At 41.9% G+C, this 19297-nt stretch overlaps 1 protein-coding gene across 1 annotated transcript; it reads right to left on the reverse strand.

The window, feature by feature from the left end:
- Positions 1–1221: 1221 nt before the first annotated feature.
- LOC126456013 (uncharacterized) lies at positions 1222–6458 on the reverse strand. The gene is made up of 3 exons (XM_050091768.1): positions 6356–6458; positions 3662–3752; positions 1222–1478 (listed from the first exon to the last, which is right to left on the reverse strand). The coding sequence occupies exons 1-3, from the start codon at positions 6452–6454 to the stop codon at positions 1222–1224; spliced, it is 447 nt and encodes a 148-aa protein (XP_049947725.1). The 5' UTR covers positions 6455–6458.
- Positions 6459–19297: the final 12839 nt, after the last annotated feature.

Genomic DNA, 19297 nt, shown 5'->3' on the forward strand with positions numbered 1-19297 from the left:
GCTGTTTAAAGTATGGCCATGCACACTCGTTTCTCCGAGAAACCTCATGCGTTCGCAACTCTTCTACGCGATCTCTAAATTCTCTCTCTGTTGGTGATTCTGAAATTTCTTGCCACATATCCAGAAACGTCTTCATGTCATTTGGTACACGTAGATTATCCTTTTTTTTTTTTTTTTTTTTTTTTTCTCCTACCATCTTCCCCATGCCTGTTTTCGATGGAAAAGGCACAAGTAAACTTTTGTCTGAGGGAATGCTTGCTCAATTGCATTTATCTCCGACTCCGAGAAATCAGTAACCCAATAGAGGGGATTCCAATCCTTGTTCCAGTCCTTGAAAATGTCTAGTGCTTCATGAATGGATCTTGCATTTTCAATCTGAATGAAAAAAAAAAAAACCCCGACAACCAAATAGCCCACATTACTCTTCACAGCTATAAAAAATAAAGGAATATCATATGTTGCATCTAACAAACAACTACCCCCATACTTCTTCAAAAGATCTCTCTGCCAACTGCTCTGATAGCAAAAAAGTAATGGTTTCACTTCTCCATTGGCTCCCGTACAATGTCTAAAATCATGTGATTGCTCGAGTCTTTGTGCCACTCATCAGCCTGATTCTGCAGTCTAGTCTCGTCAAACAATACTTTATTTGTACCATAAAGGGTCCAATAAATGTGACTGTAAATAGTTTTCCCTGTGGGGTAAAAGGTACTATTCATTTGACCTGGTATGTGTGTCCCAGTGAAATTGATTTCATCAAATCTATCTAGAGCCAACTTAATGAATTTGAGAAATGTCATTCCACTGAGTACTAAGTTTTTGATTTCCTTTACAAGTGAAGGATGTATGTACCCACTTGCTTCAACACTTTCAGTAGCATGTGTGTGTGCATTTGCTGGGGAAGCAGTCAAATAATAACGTAGGTAGCTCTTAGGCGGGCATGGCAATGCCAAATCTTTCTGTAGACTTGCAAGAACCTGTAAGACAAAAATGTATCAATTATTTAATTAAGAGCATTAAAAACAATAGATTTTAAAGTATACTGTCAACTGATCATGTAAAATTTTCTCCAAGCAGAACCCAAACTGGATTCTTACTTTTGCCTTGGTATCCCTGTGTTCAGTTGCTGAGTGCATACTGTAATCAGAATACACCCTTATACACTTCATATTTAAAGTCGCTGGGCAGTTGGATTTTCTAGTATCCATGATCCTCAATCTCTTACGAGGAGTCACATGGTCTTCCTAAAGAGGGTAAAGAACTACTATAAAATTTATTTAATAAACTTTCCCTGTAACTAACTTGTTTTATGGAAAGTAAGTCTATCTTAACACAGCATGATATTACCAAGTGCTCAGGTACACTAGACACTCTACTTTTATAGTATTTTGGCCACACACTCTCCACTGCAAATGCACAACCAAAAAAGGGGATAGGGACATGTCCCTGCATTTGCTTGAAGCAATGTTTTGTTTTACCTGGAACAGTTAATATATTTCTCACAGACAAAAACACAAACATTGTTATTGTTAAATAATTCACATATGTTATTGCTAATTAACTAAATACAATGTGAGAAAACATTTCATTCATTTGACATGTATTGTCAAAGTTCTGAACTGATGGAAGCAGATTGTCTATCTACTTTACATAGTACTGGAGCAAAATTTTACGGGATGTCACACCTTTTGTATCTAGCAAAGAAATGGAACTGTCTGCCATGTGCAATGAGGATACCATACTGATTTTGGGCAACTGAAGTGCTTTATTGTGGTTACAATAAATGTGGAATTAATATTCTTTGTGAACAAAGGAGATGTGAAGAACACTTATGTAGAAAAATGTAATTACTATAAATGTGGAATTACAAAAAATAAACTTAACTAGGAAGACAATAAAGCTAAACATGCCTGTCAATAGGTTCAATGAGCTGACTACTGTTTTACATATCAACACCACAATTATCGAAAGCCATAGAAACCATTTAAACATGAACACAGCAGTGTAGCTTCATTAAAATTATTTGTTAGTTGGCATCTGTCACTTTTTGCTAAAGTGTTAGCACACCGGCTGCTGCTGTATTATAGGCAACAAACAGAGCAGGTCACTCAGCAAGTGCTGTTCAATTTAATTTTCATGTTAAAAAAAAGTAGGTTTAGCTCAGTAGAGGCAGAGCACAGGTTGGGATTACGAAAGGATGGGAAACGTATACATGTAACTCTGTGCAGTGTTGGAAGTGGCCATTATGAAATAACATGAATATGACATGCTCTGCTGACAACTGGTTTTGGAGTGACCAATGGCATAACTGTGGCAGATACGACATTTTATAGCCCAGAATTTAAACTCATTTGATAACATGATGTGCAATATATCCTAGAAAATGGCTGTCAGCATTCTACAGAAGAACTGTTAATCGTACTTTGTTCACAACAATTAATACATTTAATGCTGTGTGACCACGGGCAGTCGCAGCATAGCCTCACACTTAATGCTGTTGCCTGGCCTGGCTTGATGGTGAAACATCCAACACTAAGCAAATGACAGGAAACTAGCTGAAGCTAATCTCTATAAGCAAACTCAAGACAAAAAAAATTGTATTTCAGTGCTAAAAGCAAACTAATTTCTTCCTTTCATTAATTATGGCACCTGAAACTGTCCTCACACAAGCTGCATGGACTGCCAAATTACCAACTGATGAGCAGTCCTGGTTTGCATTCAGTTACAGGTTATAGGTGAAAAGCTGATTTCAAATGAAATAATGATATGAAGAAGAAATATAAGGAATTAAAAAGTAAATACAATGTCGAAAATGACACAGCAGAGTGTTAGAAATAAAACTGCATCCAAACCTATTAACTGAATAAAAATAATGAAGTAATTTTGATAATATTTTGGTATAAAAAATATCAAAGAATCTGTCAAGACTCAAATCCACAACTTTATATGGATCAGGAATGTCTCTTATCCGTTACACTATGCCACCACTCTACATTACACTCATGTAAGATTATTTGGTCCCAACAATCATGTGCTGCCTTCAACCAGAGCAGCCTTTCACATTATGTTACGATGCTAAAGCTAGCTCTAGCAAAGATATTGTAAGGATACGTAGTTATGCCTACTGTCTTAAAATGTTGTTTAAGGCCAATCTGGTTGAAGGCAGCAAATGATTGCATGGCGTTCAAACACATCAAGAAAGGAAGTCAGACAAGAAAATGGAAGTGGATTGATCAGCTGTTGTGGCAGTAAGGAAATGGCGAACAGAGATAGTTTGGACCTGACGTATACAGCACTCTGATTGGAGGAAACCAGCTCCGACAGGAATTGTCAACCAACAAATAATTTTAATCAGCCTATTATCAAATGCAAGTGTGTAAAAATTACTGAGTGTATGGCTGTGAAAATGGATAAATGACAAACAAGTCAACAACACAGAGGAAAATAATTAATACAATTCTGCCTTGCATATCACAACAACTATTAACAATAACAAAAAAAGAGTCAATTCCATCAATTGTTAGTGCAGCTTAGAAAGAAATGTCCATTTAAAGTATATATACTATCCATAATTCCAGCAAACTAAGTTCTTCCTTCAAGTATACATATATGAACTAAAATGGTAAACCACAGATAGTAATTAATGCAGCAGTTCACTTACTTTTCATAACATCTGAAGATGGCTCTTTAAAACGACTTCTCACACAGTGTGAAAACCCCACAGTTTTCAGCTGACCGAGCAGTGTTTCCACCTGAGAATAAAGTGACCAGTAGCATAAACTGAGGGTAACTACACTGAAGGTTAACTGGGAAACATGAATGCAGAGGGAAATTTTAGGCTTTACAAAATTCAGTTATTTAATGTACACAGCCTTTCATCACATCTGATGTTTTTGACAGCTAAAGTAAGTAAGTGTTATGTTATTAACCATGGATGCATTGACAAAATTGGGAGTTCATTTGTTTGCTCTTTTGCTTTTATTCCATTGTTATTCACTGACCACAAATTATGTTACCGTTGACTTCAGTTAAAATTGTGATCATAAAATGTTCTTTCAGTTGTAATTATGATGATGAAAAATATTTTCCAAGTGCACATGAAGGTTAATGACCTAGTTTTAGGGTTAACTGACCAGTGCTTCAGTTAACCTCATTACAAGCACGCCTTGCCTTACGTCAACAAAAGGTTTATTAAGTATAATAATTATGCATACTATGAATTCCAGGTTTTATATACTAAGAATAAGACAATCACCAATCAAAACTATCCAGTACAACTGATGAAAGTTGAAACTGGGTAATACATCCATGAAAAAGTTTTCGTAAAAATTACAAAAAGATTTCTCTCCTACAATTGACGAATATCAGATTTCGGCTGTCAAACTCTTAACAAAAGTGGAAGAAAGTCCTCTGACTACATTACTTCAATACAACATCCATTAAGCTTAATCACAAAATCTGCAAGCATCTTGGCACATTAATTTGCAAAGGGATTGAAATCTGTAACAAAGACCTAGGAAAGAGAGCATGATATGACGAATTGCTCACAGAATTTGTGAAACTTCCATTACATACATAAGACACTCCCCTCAAGGACCACAACTTATGATTCTGCATAATCATCATATGAAAATAAAACAGCATAATTTTGCATACTCTGCCACATCATACAAGCCATAAGCTATGACTTCTTGTCTTGAAGTCTTACTTAAGTTATTGTATGACACAGGAAATTATCTAATGACAAATAGAGCAAAATCAATCATGATCTGGGCTGGTTAGCCAGAATTCCTCCTTATCACCAACAGAAGTAATACAGCACTTTTAAGGCTTATTTGACTGATACACTCCAAACTTAAAAATAATTTGCCATCTATTTCTACTATTGGTATTCCTGACAAGGTTATAGATGCAGACTTCAACATTTCTCCTCCTCGAGAAGTCAAGACTATCCAGTAGAAGAACTGAGATAATATCTCCAGAAGACATTTTGCCTCATCCCAAGTCCTATGTTGTGAGAGGAAAAACTAAGAAAAATAAATAAATGACTTAATAACTCACTCCCATCAACATCATCTCCAGTAAAAGCCAGATCAATAGAAGAAATTAAAATAAAATCTAGCAGGGCAATAAGAAAAGAGTGTAGATGTGAAAGAACACCTGTAAGAGAAGTTTAACTTTGAGGGCTTCAAAGTGTCATAAGCTTCTATACCCTATGAGGACCCATATTCACCAACGAGCATTTCTAAAGACTAAAACAGCTTACATTATCATCAAAATTTCAGTGTGGTGCTGAGAAAATTTTAGATCCTGACAGACTTTGTCTACCAATATAATCCAGCAATCCCAATAGAGTTCCAACATTATCCACACAAAGCAGCCACCTAAGCAGTGGTAATAACTGAAACATCATAACATGTATTAATTAAGCGGACAGTTATTACTGAGCAACGGTATCCTGAACAAAAAACTCTCACTCAGCATCCATCAACAATACACCTTTGCTCAGAATTCAGTAAGGAAGCCAAACGTGGCCGTGTTGCAACATTTGCATAAAGTGGCATTCATTACAGTGCTATTGATGAAAAAAGTTGTTTCATAGTTGATGTCGCTGACCTTGCTGAAACTTTGGTGAGAAACTAAGGATCTTACAGTCATTTGAATTACAGACAGACAGTTTTCTAGCTAATCTCTGAATTCAGTACCTCAATGAAATTCAGCTCAGTGCCAGCACAAAGAAAACAGCAGTAATAGATTTGTGCAATTATGCACTGGAGCTGATACTGCAATTAGAAAGAACTACGTAAAATTCCTGGGAAAATGCAGGATACATTTATGTGGAATACAGAGCCCACGCTCTGGCAATGACATTAGCTGCAAATATACAGCTTTTTATTTTCCTTTTGCATGACTATTCCCAGGCCCTGAGTCCCATTTTCATGTGTGTGTCTTCTAAATTACGCCATTTACTCGAGACGACGTTTGCGCGTGAGCTGCTGCAATGTTCAGTTTCTCTTTCTGTAATACATAGATGACGAACTCACAAACGGCGAATTTTGAAACAAAGTTGCCATTGACTTCCTAAACAGCGATCATTAATTACAATATTCCAGCTGTATATGTTACAGTAAAGGTAATGTAACAATACAGCACCTCACAACGAAAACAAAGAAAAAAACTGCATAATACATAAACACTCACTTAAAAATTGGAATCAGATCGCTGAAAGCGACATATAAAATTTATTAAAATGAAATCTTAACTGGCAGCAGAAAAAAAGTTATTTTCTAGAGTTCCTAAGGTCTCTAAAGGCGCATATTTTTGCCAGCCAATACTAACATAAAATTGTTATTACCTCCTCCAACGAACTACAATAGCCTGAAATCAGGCCTTCCTCCGAAACTCTGAAATCTTTCAGAGCGTCACGAAAGATGTTTTCATACACCTGAGACATTTTGCTCGATAGTCGATAGCGAAAACACAACCACTCAAGATACATGGTCAGTATGACAGTAATGAACAAAGCAGACACTTTTCCTGCTAACTCGATTCAACCACAGATCTCGATCAGTCGACAAGTGTGCAGCGCGTTTGCGTATACGTCATTTTGACGTCACTTCCGAGTGGTTTTAGACCACAATGATGTGTCTTTTTAGGCTTCCCCGCCGCGAGTTAGCCTGTTGCGCTTGCGCAGGTTCAACGCCTCCTCCCTAGTACCACGTGATCTGGACTAGTACTGTCGTAAACATGCATTGTTGAGTGCGCACGGCTGAGTTGTACGCTGCTCCAGTTTGCATTTCGCTTCGCGTGAAGCTGTTTTTTCACTTCTTTGCTTACAAAACAAGAAAATTACTTGAGTTTATACACATTTCATTTAAAATACACATAATAAAATTTCTTACTTATAAAACTATGACATTACTTATAAATACATTTTATGACTAGAAAACTGCTGTGATTCTGTGTCACTACTCGTGAAAAGATTTTAATTCTTTGTGAGGGTGGGAACCTCTGTCTCTCCCCGTTCTTTCATATACCAAACTATAAGTTCCAGGATAAGGTATTTTTGCAATAATAAATGGCCCTGAGTACAGTAATTGCCATTTTTTGTTCAGCTTACCGATGTGGGATGTTTTCTCAAGAGAACTCATTGCCCTTCGAAACAATGTGTTACTCGTTTTTAACGTTTTGTTGTATATTCTCTTCCTGTATTCTGCTCCATTCTCTAGCGTAATTACTGCTAGTTTGATTTTATCCTGTAAAGTTAAATCTTTAGTATGTAATTTTGGTATGGGTGATTCCCAGTCTTCAGTTTGCTTTGTGTTGAACGTAAGTTCATTAGGAGTGAAACCTGTAGAAGAGTGGGGGAGATTTTACTATTTGCATAAATGGAGTCATGTATTCAATCCATTGTGAATGCTTATTATGAGCGTATGTCCCTATAAATCTATTGAATTCCTTAAAATCCCTCTCCACGGGACTTGCTTCTGGGTGGAAAAAAACGTACCAAGATGTGTTTAATGCCCTGTGTACTCATGAATTGTTTCAATTTTCTTCCTACGAAATAGGCTGCCTTGTCTGTTAATATGGCTTTGGGTTTCCCTACTCTTCGTAAATAATCCTCTTCAATTCTCCTTATGATGCTACTGGCTGTAGTGGTTTAGATAGCATAAAGTTTGATGTATTTTGTGAAAATATCATAAAGAGCTATTGTGTATTTGACACCACCTTTTGCTCTAGGATATGGCCCTGCGATATCCAGAGAAACCATTTCCAGTGGAGCTTTGGTTAGTATGGGATGTAGTTCTGTAAACTTTGACATACTGGATGGTTTTGTTCTTTGACAAATAGCACACTTTTTTAATATTTGTGAAACATGTCGTAAATTAGGAAAGTAACAAAGTTTGGAAATCTTGTCTGTACGTTTTGTTACTCCGTAATGCCCCCATACTGTTTGTGTTTGTATTCGATAAATTCATCGGTGTATTCCTCTGGAAGGCATACACACTAATGGTTAGCTCTTTTGTGCTTCCGGTGGAGCAAAATGCCTTTGTATAACTGACTATCTTCGACCATAGATACTATGGTTGAAGCTGACTATTTACTTACCTTGTAGTTTGCATTCCCTGGATAATGCATCTGCAGTAACATTCTGACTGCCCTTTATGTATATTATTTCAAAATTGAATTCCTGCGGGTACAAACACCACCTCGCTAGTCTTCGGTGTAACAGTTAACAAGTTAATAGAAAAGATAACGATTGGTGGTCACAGTAAACTTTAGTGTTTTTACCCCAAAGAAAATACTCAAATTTCCTAAACGCCCAAATTACTGCTAAACTTTCCAGTCCTGATATGGAATATGATCTTTCTGCCTCTGATAAAATTCTGCTGGCAAAGCTGATGACTTTGGGTATGGTTTTTCTTTCTTCTTCTTGTATCACGAACGACCATGCCCCCAGCCCCTGAGACGAGGCATCCATGTTTAAACAGAAGTCTTTGGACATGTCAGGATGACTCAGAATGTTTGCTTATATTAATGCATTTTTACTTTTGGTGAAGTCCTCCTTGCATCCCTCATCCCATAACCAAGGCATATTCTTTCTCAACAGGTTAAGTAGTGCATCACTATTCATAAGCTGCTGTGGTATAAATTTTCGAAAGAAGGAAGTTAGTCCTAGATATGCTTTCAATTGTTTTCTCTTCCTTGGGGGTGAGCAATTACGTATGGCATCTAGTTTCTTTGGGTCTGGTAATGTACCCTGTTCTGATACGAATGTCCTAAAAATTTCACTTGTTCTTTGCCAAAGTTAGATTTCTTTAGATTTGCTGTCACTCCGTATTTTGTAAATCTCTGAAATACCTTTTCTGTTATACTAATGTGTTCTGCCCAAGTTGATGTGGCTATTAACATATCGTCAATATAAATGGTAACCTTACTGAGCAATTCTGCTCCTAAGACCCTGTCCAAGGCTGATATAAATACGCCTGCACTAATGTTTAAGCCAAAGTGTAGAACTTGAAATTCATAACTCCTGCCATTGCAGAAAAATACTGTGTATTTTCTGCTCTCCTCATGCAACTTTATTTGCCAGTAGGATTTTTTCAGGTCAAGGGTGCTGAAATATTTGGTGTCGTGAAATTTTAGCAATTGTTCATTTAAATTATCTGGTTTTGTCCTTACTGGTACTAGGATTTTGTTTATGCCTCTAGCATCTAAAACTAGTCATACTGATACATCAGGTTTGCTAACTTGTAGTATTGGGCTGCAATATGGTGAAAATGATCGCTGTATGATCCCCCATTAGCACATTCTACCGATTTCCTGCTTGCCCACGGTATAGGGTAAGACATAACACAAAATGTTTCGTGAGGATGGACATTAAGTTTCTGTTCATAATCGTTGATAACTTCTGGATATTTAAAAAGTAAGTCAGAAAGCTCTTGTTGTGTAGCGTCTAGAATATTTGATTCATTCAATTTTTGTTCTACTAATTCCTGGTTAACTTCAACGTCGGTCTCGTGTCTGTTATCACATTTGTTCATAAAATACACAGTGGGATATGAATACTGTACAGTGACATGGGATTGTGGGTTTTCTTTGACATACCTCTCCAGTGTGGTAATCAGGCTAATAGAAAGTCTTTGGTCCTTCACAAAGAAATGGCACTTACCATTACCTATGTCTATTTGAGTTTTGTAAGTTCTAAATGTGTCCATACCTATCAAGCAGTTGACTATAAGTTTATCTACTATTAAAAAATTACACTGCACAGGAAATTATTCAGTGTCCACAGTGATAAGAGGTTGGTGTTTTACTAACTTGGTTTTGCCGCCAGTAGCGATTTGTACTTCACAGTTTTGTACTGGCAGAACAGGGAATTTATTCCATCTTTTTAATTCAGTGAAAAATGCTTCAGGCATTAAATTAGTCGTGGACCCTGTATAAAGTATTAACTGTGTGTCTATACCAAAAATTTTCATTCTGGTTATTGCTTGCACTTGTTCTTCCAGTGTATTTTTCGCTGATTTTAGTTGATGTTGGTATAGACCGTCTTTTATGTCTCCTTGTTCATCGAATGGTATGAAACATGTTTGTAAATCTGGCTTGCCCCCATCGCTTATAAGGTATATAGTATGGGGCTCAACTACGACCGATTCGGATTTTCCTGCGGTGTAATCTGATCTTTTAGATTAGATTAGATTTACTTTCATTCCAATTGATCCATAGTGAGGAGGTCCTCCAGGATGTGGAACATGTCAGAACTACTTCGGTACACGGGACAACTTCTGTCAGTTGTACTGTGCGATTCTTTCTCCAGTGTGTATCATTTCCAGTTCACAACATGCTTTCTCGTGTGTTCATATGGCTGTTGTGAAATGTTGCCGTATTGTGATTTTGCTGCGCAAAGGATGTCTGCGGTATGGCGTGTTGTATGTTATTGTTGTAGCCGTGTGCCGGCCACCGATGCGGCTTGTGGCTGACTGTTTTCATTTACAAGCGGTGCATGATTTTCAGAGAGGGTCTGAAATTGGGTTGTGGATGGTAATCGTTCCTGTTATACGGAAAGTTTTGTTTAAATCTCTTGTTCCTACGATTTCCATTCCCGTATCCATTACCATGGTTAATGTATCCTTGCGGTTGCGCGTACCAGCTTTGCTGTGTTTGTGTCTGGCATTTTTGTATTGACCATTCAAATTACGTTGTTGTGGTGTTTGGCTGTCTGATGCCCTAGTTGTTACTCCTTTCTCTTTATATATTAGGTCGATTGAATCTAAAATGGATACAAAATATTCTGTGTCGTGCTCAGGTGTAGTAATTAATTTTTCACAAATGTGTGATAGCAAACAACTTTTTAAAATTTTTAAAACATCCACATCAGAAATAAGATTCGTACAATGACTTGTTTTGTTGAGATACTTCTCAAAATATTTTCGCAAGTTACCATATTTGCTATTAAAATGGTTGGGGTTAAAAACCTCTCGCTTAAGTCTCTCCTGTACGTCTTCTGACCAGTATTTGTCATAAATGCCCGTTCAAATTGCAAATACACTCCTGGAAATGGAAAAAAGAACACATTGACACCGGTGTGTCAGACCCACCATACTTGCTCCGGACACTGCGAGAGGGCTGTACAAGCAATGATCACACGCACGGCACAGCGGACACACCAGGAACCGCGGTGTTGGCCGTCGAATGGCGCTAGCTGCGCAGCATTTGTGCACCGCCGCCGTCAGTGTCAGCCAGTTTGCCGTGGCATACGGAGCTCCATCGCAGTCTTTAACACTGGTAGCATGCCGCGACAGCGTGGGCGTGAACCGTATGTGCAGTTGACGGACTTTGAGCGAGGGCGTATAGTGGGCATGCGGGAGCCCGGGTGGACATACCGCCGAATTGCTCAACACGTGGGGCGTGAGGTCTCCACAGTACATCGATGTTGTCGCCAGTGGTCGGCGGAAGGTGCACGTGCCCGTCGACCTGGGACCGGACTGCAGCGACGCAGGGATGCACGCCAAGACCGTAGGATCCTACGCAGTGCCGTAGGGGACCGCACCGCCACTTCCCAGCAAATTAGGGACACTGTTGCTCCTGGGGTATCGGCGAGGACCATTCGCAACCGTCTCCATGAAGCTGGGCTACGGTCCCGCACACCGTTAGGCCGTCTTCCGCTCACGCCCCAACATCGTGCAGCCCGCCTCCAGTGGTGTCACGACAGGCGTGAATGGAGGGACGAATGGAGACGTGTCGTCTTCAACGATGAGAGTCGCTTCTGCCTTGGTGCCAGTGATGGTCGTATGCGTGTTTGGCGCCGTGCAGGTGAGCGCCACAATCAGGACTGCATACGACCGAGGCACACAGGGCCAACACCCGGCATCATGGTGTGGGGAGCGATCTCCTACACTGGCCGTACACCACTGGTGATCGTCGAGGGGACACTGAATAGTGCACGGTACATCCAAACCGTCATCGAACCCATCGTTCTACCATTCCTAGACCGGCAAGGGAACTTGCTGTTCCAACAGGACAATGCACGTCCGCATGTATCCCGTGCCACCCAACGTGCTCTAGAAGGTGTAAGTCAACTACCCTGGCCAGCAAGATCTCCGGATCTGTCCCCCATTGAGCATGTTTGTGACTGGATGAAGCGTCGTCTCACGCGGTCTGCACGTCCAGCACGAACGCTGGTCCAACTGAGGCGCCAGGTGGAAATGGCATGGCAAGCCGTTCCACAGGACTACATCCAGCATCTCTACGATCGTCTCCATGGGAGAATAGCAGCCTGCATTGCTGCGAAAGGTGGATATACAGTGTACTAGTGCCGACATTGTGCATGCTCTGTTGCCTGTGTCTATGTGCCTGTGGTTCTGTCAGTGTGATCATGTGATGTATCTGACCCCAGGAATGTGTCAATAAAGTTTCCCCTTCCTGGGACAATGAATTCACGGTGTTCTTATTTCAATTTCCAGGAGTGTATGTGGTACAACGCTCAGCTACCTCGGTCGCCCACAGAAGTGCATCGCCTTGCGTGTACCCAAAAACAAACCTGATCTTCTGTGCTTCTGTCCAATTTCTAGGAAACACGTGTCTTAAAGCACTAATAAACACAACAGTATTCATCTTCTTACCTTCACTTGTAAATGTTGGCACCGAAACAGAGGACGACCGAAGAAAGGCAGAAATACTGAATTCAGTGTTCCGAAACTGTTTCACTGCGGAAAATCGTAACACGGTCCCTGACTTCAGCCGTCGCACGGACGCCAAAATGGAAAATATTGAAATAAACGATATCGGAATTGAAAAACAACTGCTATCACTTAGTAGCGGAAAAGCATCCGGACCAGACGAGATACCCTTAAGATTCTACAGTGATTATGCTAAAGAACTTGCCCCCTTTCTATCAGCAATTTATCGTAGATCGCTGGAAGAACGTAAAGTACCTAGCGACTGGAAGAAAGCGCAGGTCGTTCCCATTTTCAAGAAGGGTCATAAATCAGATGCGAATAATTATAGGCCTATTTCGCTTACGTCAATCTGTTGTAGAATAATGGAACATGTTTTGTGTTCTCGTATTATGACGTTCTTAGATAATACAAATCTCCTTCATCATAACCAACATGGATTCCGCAAACAGAGATCATGTGAAACTCAGCTCGCCCTATTTGCCCAAGAAATTCACAGTGCCGTAGACACTGGCGAGCAGATTGATGGACTTCAGGAAGGCATTTGATACGGTTCCGCACTTACGTTTAGTGAAAAAAATACGAGCTTACGGAATATCGGACCAGGTTTGTGATTGGATTCAGGATTTCCTAGAAGAAAGAACACAACATGTCATTCTTAACGGTTCAAAATCTGCAGATGTAGAGGTAATTTCGGGAGTACCGCAGGGAAGCGTGATAGGACCTATATTGTTTACAATATACATAAATGACTTAGTTGACAACATCGGTAGCTCCGTGAGGCTATTTGCAGATGACACGGTTGTCTACAAGAAAGTAGCAACATCAGAAGACTCGTACGTACTCCAGGAGGACCTGCAGAGGATTAATGCATGGTGCGACAGCTGGCAGCTTTCCCTAAACGTAGATAAATGTAATATAATGCGCATACATAGGGGCAGAAATCCATTCCAGTACGATTATGCCATAGGTGGTAAATCATTGGAAGCGGTAACGACCGTAAAATACTTAGGAGTTACTATCCGGAGCGATCTGAAGTGGAATGATAACATAAAACAAATAGTGGGAAAAGCAGGCGCCAGGTTGAGATTCACAGGAAGAATTCTAAGAAAATGTGACTCATCGACGAAAGAAGTAGCTTACAAAACGCTTGTTCGTCCGATTCTTGAGTATTGCTCATCAGTATGGGACCCTTACCAGGTTGGATTAATAGAAGAGATAGACATGATCCAGCGAAAAGCAGCGCGATTCGTCATGGGGACATTTAGTCAGCGCGAGAGCGTTACGGAGATGCTGAACAAGCTCCAGTGGCGGACACTTCAAGAAAGGCGTTACGCAATACGGAGAGGTTTATTATCGAAATTACGAGAGAGCACATTCCGGGAAGAGATGGGCAACATATTACTACCGCCCACATATATCTCGCGTAATGATCACAACGAAAAGATCCGAGAAATTAGAGCAAATACGGAGACTTACAAGCAGTCGTTCTTCCCACGCACAATTCGTGAATGGAACAGGGAAGGGGGGATCAGATAGTGGTACAATAAGTACCCTCCGCCACACACCGTAAGGTGGCTCGCGGAGTATAGATGTAGATGTAGATGTATCTTAATAGACCTTCTGATGAATTCTTCTCGGGTTATCAGCCGAGTGGTGGCGTCGTCTTGTTGCAATGTTTCAATGAGTTTCGTACCCATCATCTTCTGGCGAAGTGTCGGGAAGTTGCACTCACTCTCATCTAGTACTTTCCCCTCTTTGGGGAAGTGTGCGGGGGAGTTTGTCGCCTTTACTCCTCTGTGTACTTGTGTGTGTGAGTTTATCTGTGATTTTATGGTGTCTGTGAAATGTGATGAATGTTCTGTATGTGTCTGGTACTTGCCTGAGGTTGACGAGATGATTGTTATTTTGAGGACGGGAGGAGGATTGGGATTTGGATGTAGGGATGTTCTGTTCGACTTAGTCGTCGAAGATCGTAGATCGTCATAGGGTGTTTGTGCTTGTCGCGGGACATGTCATACCGACCTAAGGATGTAATCTCCCCACGGAAAATTACCCTCTACCACGCAATAATTAATAATGGTCAACCAAATCATCCACATGTATTTACGTTTGAAAAGTATCTGATCAGATTTTCTAGTAATATATGCGCCGACAGCTCGTCGACGCCAAGGTATTTTTCTAGTACGTTTATTCTTTGGAACAACAGAGGTACAGAAATGTATGCTCCATGGTTATTATAGAGAGAGAGAGGAACAGCTTCGGAAGTATCTGTTGGAAGATTGTCGGATTGCTAAAGGAGATTTATTTACTTTTCTTCGCGCTAAAGCGAGCTAGGAAAGTTTGTGCCGCTAGCGTGATAGATAAAGGGAAAGAAAAACCTGTAAAAGAAAATTACATGAGACTTGGAACCAATAGAAAACGGAACATGTACGGAAATGGATTCAATATACAATTTTCCTCAGAAATAAGGTTTGTGACCATTTTATTCTAGAGTGAATGACGAATGAGTTCTCTGTCTGAACCATTGATGATTGTCTGGGCCCTGTAACTAATTGGGAAGTTTCAGCTGTGACGAAGAGAGCCTGCAATCTCTGAGTTTTTTGAAATCGTCCAAAAAGGCTTCGTCCACATCTGAAATTTTAGATCTGTCGTAAACTGAACGAATTGTTCAAACGATCGATTTTCCCAACTGAATGCAGCGCTTAATAATAATAACAAATGTAAAGATCTTTTTTAGCAAGCCAGCCGCTGAATATTAAGACGAAGGGCTCCACCAGAGATTCTACTAGGCTGATTTCACGCAAATAATATATTTAAACTGTACACAGATAAAGGAGAGAGAGAGAGAGAGAGAGAGAGAGAGAGAGAGTGAGAGAATCCTCCATTAGCATAATTGTTTCTCTGTCTTTTCACGGATCAGCCTAACTAGAAAACACGAAACCCTGACTTTATTGTACCGATTTATGTGTGAGAGGGAAAGAGCGATAAAGGCGACAGATACACTTCTGTACAGACAAAACATTACACCAAGTTAGCGGCAAGCTGCATTCACATAGACTTTCATCATTTACAAAAGCAGAGTAGAATTCATTATAAGGAGTCTATAAGGTTATTTCCAGATCTGGAAGAGCTCTCGTAGAAAGCCCTTGCCAGATCTTGGAATCTTTCTTTGAGGAGTGGGATTTTGGTAGCGGCTTGCAGATCATCAGTGGGGAATCCAAGGGGTAGGTGCAGTGCCCTCCTGAGGGTGCGGTTTTGCAGCCTCTGGAATTTGTCCAGATGCTGCTTTGCCGCGTATTCCCAGGCGGGGCATGCATATTCCATTACTGGCTGGATAAGGGCCTGTTACACATTTACTCCTACTGCGCAGGAGCTGGTTGAGTTCACGATTGGGTATAGGATGGACATTCTGGCGCAGACCTTCCTGTGGACCTCGTCTATGTGGGGTTTCCACGTAAGACGAGAGTCCAAGGTTACGCCAAGGTACTTGGCGGTTCTGCGTCAGGGGAGTTGGGTTCCGTTTAGGTGAAGATGGAGGGGGGGTCGTTGAGGAGTTTCGCACCTTCCGAGCCTGCAGGTAATCAGCATAGCCTGTCTTTTCCGAGTTGATGGTGATACGCCAGCGACGGGTCCAAGTTTCTGTGTCATCTAAAACCATTTGTAGCCTACGGATGACCAGGTGCTTGTTCGCATTTCTCGTGTAGAAGGCTGTGTCGTCCGCGTACTGTGCGGTGTGCACCAGGGGGGCCGTTGGTGTGTCCGCAGTGTACAGGCTGTACAAAACGGGCCTCAGGACCAACCCCTGTGGCATCCTGGCACGAATACGCCTTTTGGTGGAGGTGGTAGTTTCTACTTTGACAGAGAAAGTTCTATTCATGAGATAGCTTTTGATCTGCTTAACTGTGCTCCTGGGGAATCCTTGTGTGTACAACTTGTAGAATAGCCGTCTATGCCATACTGAGTCAAAGGCTTTGGCTACATCTAGTAGCACTATCCCGCAGTAGCCTCTGTGGTTGAAGCTCTCTGTGGCTGCTTCAACTGCTCTCATGATTTGTTGTGGGGCAGAATGGTTCTGCCAGAATCCGAAATTGGAAATCTGGCAGAAGTTGCTCTCTGGTAATATGTTCCTGTATGGGTCTTAGCAGGAGGCACTCATAGATCTTGCTGAGAGTTGGCAAGAGGCTAATTGGCCTGTAGTGCTGCGGGAATGGAGGGTCTTTCCCTGGTTTGTGTATCGTGACCACTTCCACATGTTTCCAGCAAGCTGGGAACTTGCGGGATCGAGTAATCCCGTTGAGGATGTTCGCGAGGTGTGTGATCGCCTGTGGGTGGGAGATTTTGACTAACTGATTGGTGACACTGTCATTTCCTGGCGCCTAATTACTTTTGCCACATCCTCAGGAGCGAAAAGTGTGGGTTCATCCTCTGGGTTCTCCTCAGCATTGAAGAAGACGGCCAGTTGACGAATGACTACCTATTCATGCTCTTCATCCTGGGGTTCTGCCACTTGAAACTGCTTCTTGAAGGAGTCGGCAAGGACGTTGGCCTTCTCAGCATGGCTGTAGACCAGACCTCGCTCCCTGTGCAGTGGAGGCATTCTAGCATGGCTTTTTGTGAACTGTTTGCTTGCTTGCCATTCTGTATGATCGTCTACTTTGAGAGCTGTGAGGTGGTTTTGCCATTGCTGGTTTCTGTGCTCATTGAGAGCTACCTTCAGTTCTCTCTGTAGACGATTGAGCAGCCTCCTGGTGGCCTGATTTCTGGTGATCTTCCACTCTTTTGCCACTCTGTTCTTATGTCGAATTTGAGCTAGCAAGTGTTCGGGGAGCTGTATTTGTAGCAGTGGGCCATCCCTTTGTGGAGGGGTGGCCTCTTCCGCTGCATGCAAGATGGTGCCTGTTAAGTCTTGTAGCGCTTGTTCTACTGTTTCGGCAGTAGGTGGGCGCTTGTTCTACTGTTTCGGCAGTAGGTGGCGGAGCGTGAGTGATATTGGAGGTGACAGTTTCTCGGTATCGCTTCCAGTCTGTACGTTTGTAAAACGTCTGGTACTGTGGGAGTGCTACCCGTTCTCCCACATCGACCTCTAGAATCACTGGGTTGTAGTCGGAGGACATTCTGTTGATTGTTCTTGCGGCCACAAACCCTGTGATTCTCCTAGTGAGAGCTATGTCTAACACGTCAGGCCTGCCTCCATTTTTTGGAAAATGCGTGGGCTCGACCAGGCCCCATGTTTCGAAGTGGTGGATGTGTGCTAGTTGTTGCAGTTTGGTGCCTGCTCTGGAGGTTACTCTAGAATTCCAATCAGGGTTTTTGGCATTGAAGTCACCCCTTATTATGAGTTTGCCTTCAATTTGCCCTAGAGCAGCTATGTCGTCCTATCTATCTGGTCTTGTGGGGGTTGGTAGATTGCCACGATTGTTAGGGGTCCAGTGGCAGTGGTTACTTCCACCGCCACTGCTTCAATTTTATTGATAGCCCCCAGTAGCTGAGTGGTCAGCGCGACAGAATGTCAATCCTAAGGGCCCGGGTTCGATTCCTGGCTGGGTCGGAGATTTTCTTCGCTCAGGGACTGGGTGTTGTGTTGTCCTAATCATCATCATTTCATCCCCATTGAAACGCAAGTCGCCGAAGTGGCGTCAAATCGAAGGACTTGCACCAGGCGAGCGGCCTACCTGACGGGAGGCCCTCGTCACACGCCATTATTATTATTATAGCTGGTAAAAATACCTGGTGGCGGGGGATCCCTCTTTTCATGTATATGGCCACTCCTCCGTTTTGGGTTGGCCTGTCTTTACGGTAACTAACGTAGTTGGGAACTGTCGATTTTGTTCCTGGTTTGAGGTGGGTTTCCCCCATCATGCATATGTTGATGGAGAACTTCTTCATGAGTTCTCTGAACTCGACCTCTTGATTAACAACGCCATCTGCGTTAAAGACGCACATTGTCAGGCCTCGGATGTTCGGTCATCTATCCATGATGGGGTTTTGAAACTACTGAGGAAGTCGCAGAGGGGAGCGACTGCTGGACTGTTGCCTGAAGGGCAACAAGGATCTGTGTGTTCTGCCTCTGGGCCTGCCTGAATTCCATCATCATTTCCATGATGAGGTTCATGGTCTGCACTATCATGCCTAACAACTGATCCGAGGGTGTGGACTGTGTGTGGGGTTCCCTAGGGCTTTCTCTATCTTGGTGGATCTGGTCATTGTTTCTGTGTGTTTCCCGGTGTTGGTCTTGTGACTGTGTCTGGTGTTGTGGTGATAGGACTACGTTTCCATGGCTTCTCGAAGGAGAAACCACTTCCGCGTATGTTGCCCTTGGTGTGTCCAATCTTGGTTTTACCCAGGCCTTGTCCGTGTGTGTTGTCGTGTTTTGTTTCTTTGTGTGACTGGATGGATTGGTGGTGTTTTGTTTGCGTGTGTGGGGGGTGGCCTTAGCGCCCTTTGCCTGCTGTGAGTGTCTTTTGTGGACCTCTCAACCTCGGTAACCCACTGTGTGGTTTTTGCCACACAGCACGCACCTTAATTGTGGGTCCGTGTGTTTTAGTGTGCAGGTCCTTGTGTCATGTGCCTCGGCACATTTTCTGCACCTTACGCCATAGTGCAGTGTGCTGCAA

The sequence above is a fragment of the Schistocerca serialis genome, chromosome 2, assembly GCF_023864345.2.
Source record: "Schistocerca serialis cubense isolate TAMUIC-IGC-003099 chromosome 2, iqSchSeri2.2, whole genome shotgun sequence".
Lineage (NCBI taxonomy): Eukaryota > Metazoa > Arthropoda > Insecta > Orthoptera > Acrididae > Schistocerca > Schistocerca serialis.

Excerpts from the sequence above, each read along its gene's own strand:
- LOC126456013 (XM_050091768.1), bottom strand. The coding sequence starts at position 6,454 with ATGTCTCAGGTGTATGAAAACATCTTTCGTGACGCTCTGAAAGATTTC. Across the intron at positions 3,753-6,355 it reads ATTGTAGTTCGTTGGAGGAG|GTGGAAACACTGCTCGGTCA; the intron begins GTAATAACAATT and ends CTTTATTCTCAG. Across the intron at positions 1,479-3,661 it reads ATCTTCAGATGTTATGAAAA|GTAAAACAAAACATTGCTTC; the intron begins GTAAGTGAACTG and ends TAACTGTTCCAG.